The sequence below is a fragment of the Sus scrofa genome, chromosome 7, assembly GCF_000003025.6.
Source record: "Sus scrofa isolate TJ Tabasco breed Duroc chromosome 7, Sscrofa11.1, whole genome shotgun sequence".
Lineage (NCBI taxonomy): Eukaryota > Metazoa > Chordata > Mammalia > Artiodactyla > Suidae > Sus > Sus scrofa.
The window spans coordinates 31,596,110-31,602,109 of NC_010449.5; the positions used below are offsets into that span (position 1 = coordinate 31,596,110).

Sequence of the window (6,000 nt, forward strand, 5' to 3'; positions counted from 1 at the left end):
ATGGGAAAGATCCCTTTTCCAGTGAGACTTATTTTCTATCAGGGCGAGGCAGGCAATACACATGAGTGAAATGTACAGTGTGTTTCACCAGGCGAGTGCTATGGAGAAAAACAAAGCGTGTAAAGAAGGCTGGCACGGGGGTAGAGTTGCAGTTTCAAAGGAGGAAATCTCTGGGACCTAGGGCCTGATAAAGAGTTCATCAAGGAAGTTCCCTGGTGGCTCACTGGTGTTGTCACTGCAGTGGTTCAGATTCACTCCCTGGCCTGGGAACTTCCACATGCCATGGGCTTGGCCAAAAAAAAAAAAAAAAAAAGTCATAGAAAGGACACCAAAAGCACAATCTACAGAAGAAAAAAATTGATAAATTAGACTTAATCAAAAATTTTACATATTTGCTTTGTGAAAGACCCTGTTAAGAGGATAAAAAGACAAGCTGCAGTTTGGAAGAACTGCAAACCACATATCTGACAAAGGACTCCTCTAGATTATCTAAAGAGATCTCAAAACTCAAAAGTTAAAAAAAAATTAGGAAATGAGCCCAAGACCTGCAAATATACAAACTACAAATAAGCCCATGAAAACATGTTTAACGTCACTAGCCACTTACAGAAATGCAAATTTAAGACCACAATGAGCTATTACTATACACCTATTAGATGACTTAAAATTAGTGACAATACCAAATGCTGGTGAAGATGTAGAGAAACTGGATGTCGTATGTTGCTGGCAGGAATGTAAAGTGGCACAGTGGCCACTCTAGAAAATAGCTTAGCAGTTTCCTTTTTATTTTTATTTATTTAATTTTTTTTTTCCCATTTCTTGGACCGCTCCCATGGCATATGAAGGTTCCCAGTCTAGGGGTCTAATCGCAGCTGTAGCCATGCTACAGCAACGCCAGATCCTTAACCCACTGAGCGAGGCCAGGGATCGAACTCGCAACCTCATGGTTCCTAGTCGGATTCATTAACCACTGTGCCACAATGGGAATTCCAGCAGTTTCCCTTTTAAAATAACTCTACATTTACCATACAAACCAGCAGCTGCACTCATGAGCATTTATCCTGGAGAAATAAAAACTTACATCGGTACAAAAACCTGTACATGATTGTTCATAGCAGCTTCATAGCAAAAACTGGAAGCCACCAAAATGTCTCTCGATAGCTACATGATTAAACAGACCGTGGTAATGAAACTGACAGTACTAACGGCCTGAACCTAGCCAGAACACAGACTGGGACTTGAACGCACGTGCCAGCACTCAAATCTGGCCAAAACCCAGATTAGGGTTCGAACCCACGTGCCAGGACTTGAACCCAGCCTAAATCCAGATTGTGACTTAAACCCAAGTCTTTAAATGAGAATAACTCACCCGGTGACTGGACTCACTGAGGTTCAGGTTCTTCGTGTCTCTGCGCAGAAGGAATTCAGTGAGAGACAACGTGATAGGGAAGAAACAGATTCATTAGGAGAGGACGCTAGTGAGAGGTGCTAGCGGGCTGGCACGGAAGCTCCGCCCTGAGGATCCAATGGGCTACAGTTTTATCATCCAAGGGGCGTGAGGGTTGGAAAAGCCCGCCTCTTCCTTTCTGGAAGTAGAAGCTCCTCCTTTGGTATCCGGTGAGGCGTGTATTCAAATCAGCAGAAGGCGGTCCTCAAACTCTCACCCTTGGTCTGAATCTGAATGCAGGCCTCCTCCCATCCCCCACCCAACGACCTGAGGCAATTCTCAAGGCTCCACTAAATGAAGCAAGCCTGTCTTGTGCTGATGGTTTCCCTATCAGTAATCCACACCATGAAACATGACTCAGCAATAAAAGGGAAGGAACTATTGATACAACAACCTGGATAGAACCCAAGGGCATCACACCGAGGGAAAAAATCAATTTCAGAAGTTTGCAAAGTAGGATTCCATTTATACAACATTCTCAAAAGGGACAAAATTAGAGAGATGGAAGACAGATTAGCAGTTGCCCCTGCTTCGGGCTGGTTTTGGTGGGCAGGGTAAGTGGGACCAGTAAGGGAGTCTCACAAGGAAGCTCTGTGGTGATGCTGATGGAAAAATGACACAGCACGCTACATGCACATCGTATTCATACCTTTTCCTAGTTTTGATCTTGTATCATAGGTATGTAATACGCAACCATTGAAGGATACTGGGTGGAGGGCACATGGGACCTCTCTGTACTGTTATTGCAACTTCCCATGCATTTATAATTATTTGAAAATGAAAGGTTTGCAAACAAGAAACATGTTACATGTGACAAGTGCTGGGGGGAAGAGAAAGGCTGGGGATAAGGAAGGCAGGGATGGGAGGGCGCTAGGGGAAGGCCTCGATGAGAAGGTGACACCAAGACCGAGTCTTGAAGGAGGTGAGAGAGTGACCTGGAGGGAGAGCCTCCTAAGTAGAGGGAACACCCTGTGCAAAGGCCTCAAGATAGGTGTGTACCCGGCATGTTCAAGGGACCAGCTAAGAGGCCACGGTGATGGAGACCGTGGGAGCAAAGGACAGAAGAGACGAGGTCAAATAAATAAGGGGGGAGGGGAGCAGATCATATCAGACCCTGTAAGCCGCTCTAAGGGCTTTAGCTTTTACCCTGAGCAAACTAGGAGCTCCAGAGCAGAGGTGTGACAGGTCTAACATGTCTACTGTTCTGAAAATAGATGCAGGGGGGTGAGGATGGAAGGGGGGAGGGGGAGGTTATTGCAGAAATCCGGGGTGGGGGAGTGGAGAGCTGGTGGGCCTGGAACAGGGTGGTAGGAAGGGGTGGGTGAGAAGTGGCTTGATTGTTGGTAGATTTTCGAAGGATTGGAAAAGGGTGTGCGAGCAAGAAGGGAGTCAAGGAAGGCAGGAAGGCGGCAACCAACAGCTGAGACAGGAAAAGTGGTGGAATGAGTGAGGATGAGTGGGGATGTGTTAACTCGGAGGTTTAGAAAGCTTTCCGGGAGAGAAGTGGAATTGGCACCTGAGTGGTGCCAAACCCTTTAGGGAGAGTTCTGGGCTAGAGATAGGAACTTGGAAGGCATTAGCATATGGATAGTCTTTAACACTGCGGGTGAGTCCTTAACACAGTATCAGCATGGAAATGATGAAGACAGAGGAGTTTGGGCAGAAGAACCAGGAAAGTCTGTGACAGAGGAGCCAAGTGAATTTCAAGGAGGTGGGCGTGGTCAGCTAGGTCAAGTAACACTGAATTAAAGTGAGAGGGTTCGGCTGAGTTGTCATGGGTGGGGGCAGTGAAGAGGGAAGGGAGAGGCTGGGATAAAGTTTTGTTTGTTTGTTTTGCTTTTGTCTTTTGTCTTTTTAGGGCTGCATCCGTGGCATATGGAGGTTGCCAGGCTAGGGGTCTAATCTGGCATTGCCTACGCCAGAGCCACAGCAACCCCAGATCTGAGCCGCGTCTGCGACCTACACCACAGCTCACAGCAACGCCAGATCCTTAACCCACTGAGCGAGGCCAGGGATCGAACTGGCAACCTTAACCCACTGAGCCACAATGGGAACTCCTGGGATAATGTGGAGGATTGCCATGCAAAAGTAGAAACCCCCTCTCCCTCCCTAGGAACATTCCATCAAGGTGCTGGAACTGATCTCCACCATCTGGGACTCAGAGCTGCACATCTCCGGCCTCAGACTCCTCAACAACCTCCCACTGCCTGACTTCGTGCATCCACAGCTGCGACGCGTGATGCCCGCCTTGATGGAGATCCTGCAGTCGGACTATATCCTGGCACAGGTGCCTGAGGACAGGGCCCAGGCCCTGCCCTCCTGACCAGCCCTGGCACAGCAGCGGAGAGAGGAGCCGAGACTTGTGTCTTGCCCGCTCAGGCCCAGACTCACCTGCCTTCTCATGCTCGACTCTTTCCTTTATTCAGGTGCAAGCCGTACGATTGCTGAGCAACCTAGCACAGAAGAATGACCTTCTCTATGATATTCTCAACTGCCAGGTGAGAAAGGAACTGAAGACAGGCAGTCGGATGCTAGCTCAGATGTCAGGAAAGGAAGCATCATGGATTCTTCAGACAAACTTAGCAAACAGCCCTGACAAGATTATTTTGTTCCTCTTTCTGCCTTTGCACTAGATACACTGCGAACTATGGCCTCTTCTGTCCTCCCAACAGAATCAGATTCTCCTTCAAGGGGCTTTCTGAACTCAGAGTCAGGAGCATGGGTGACAAAACAGAACTTAATGTAGGCATTTTAGTATTAGAGAAAAATTATTTATAACCAAAACAATTATTAGGAATAGACAGGGTCACTGCGTAAAAATTAATAGTTTGGAAGGCTAAAGCAACCCTAAACTTATAGGAACATAATAACATAATCTCAAAATATATATGGCAAAACTCGATAGAATGATAAGGAAGTCGTGTCTCTTTTTTTTCAGTTTTATTGAGGTATAATTGATAGATGAATCTGTAAGGTGTTTAAAACGTACGTCATGGCGAGCTGGTAAACACTGTGAAAGGATTCCCATCACTGGTTCATTAACACACACATCACCTCGCGTGTTTATTTATCTTTGGTGAGAACAGCTAAGTTCTGCTCTGTTAGCAAATTTCAATTATATAATCAGTGCTATCAACTATAGTCACCATGCTTTTCGTTAGATCCTCAGACCTCATTCATCTTTTAGGGTAAAGTATGTCCCCTTTTCCTAACCTCCCCCTATATCCCTGACACCCCCCCCCCCACCAGCCCCTGGCAACTGCTTTTCTACTCTAAGAGTTTGACTTTTTTTTGAAGTACCACATATAAGTGATAATGACGCAATATTTGTCTTGGTCTGGTTTATCTCACTTAGCGTAATGTCCTCAGGGTCCACCCATATTGTTGTAATTGGCAGGATTTCCTTCTTTTTCATAGCTGAATAATTATAAGGAAAAGTGGACACATCTATCACCACGGTGGAAGATCTGGGAGAGTTTAACTATTCTTTCAGCAACTAATAGATAAACACCTAAAACTCCTAAGGTTATACTTGCTTCGAATCACACAAACTTGAGCCATTAGACGTAGCCAGAACACACTACAACCAGTAAATGCACATTCTGCTCAAGGACACAGAATCTAAAAGTTCACCACAGGCTCAACTGTAAAGTATGTCTCAACCAATTTCCCGCGTCAGTATTATGATCTATCGCTCAGGGTTTAGGACCACAATGAAGTGATGTTAGAGAATGATAATGAAAGGAAAATGAGAAGAAAAAAAAATCCCTGTATGGTTCAATCTGGAACTTAGGCGTGTTGGCGAGCTGAGGCAATAGGAAGGTGGAAGACTAACTTTAGGACTTGCCTTGGGTTTCGTTCCCATCCTCTCTTCATCCCCGTCACAGGTGCACTCCAACTTCCTGAACCTGTTCCAGTCCACCCAGCCTGGGAGTCTGCTGTTCGAGGTGTTGGTGTTTGCAGAGCGGCTGAGTGAGGGCCGGAGTTCACCCCACTACCGCGCCGTGAAGTGGCATTACAACCAACAGTCTGTGCATGAAGCTCTCTTTGGGGATGATTCACGACTGGCAGACCGGCTGCTCGCCCTGGTCATCCACCCTGAGGAGGACGTGCAGATCCAGGCCTGCAAGGTCATAGTCAGCCTGCAGTGCCCCCAGGATGTGGGGGTCCGGCCCTCCTGTCCGCCCAGTCATTCCTGCTTTAATCCTGGGGAATAAAGTCATGAGAGCCCGTCGCTGACTATGGGAGAGGAGCTTGAAGGGCAGAGGCTGTCTGGGGCCTTTCAGGGCTGGGTGTAGATTTCATCCATCCCAGAGCAGGGTGAAGCAGGAGTATATCTCCCCAGATATCTCCCCAAACACACCCTCATTTCCCTGTTTAGGGGACAGGCTCCCTTCTTCGCTTGCTGCTTTTCAAATCTGAGCATGGAGCCAGTGCTTCCAGGCAGAAGGCAGGTTTGGGGACTGAGGCAGAGATGCTCAGCAGGAGACAGAAGCACCAATGGCTCAGGATCAATGAGTAATCAGCGCTGCGCTGAGCTCCGCCACAGTAAC

At 47.1% G+C, this 6,000-nt stretch overlaps 1 protein-coding gene across 1 annotated transcript in view; it reads left to right on the plus strand.

Moving 5' to 3' along the window:
• ARMC12 (armadillo repeat containing 12) overlaps window positions 1–5,681 on the plus strand; it is an 18,247-nt gene extending 12,566 nt beyond the window's left edge. The window contains exons 5-7 of the mRNA XM_021098632.1: window positions 3,561–3,734; window positions 3,874–3,945; window positions 5,335–5,681. Coding sequence (XP_020954291.1) covers window positions 3,561–3,734; window positions 3,874–3,945; window positions 5,335–5,664 — 576 coding nt within the window. The 3' untranslated portion in view covers window positions 5,665–5,681. The remainder of the gene's footprint in view (window positions 1–3,560; window positions 3,735–3,873; window positions 3,946–5,334) is intronic.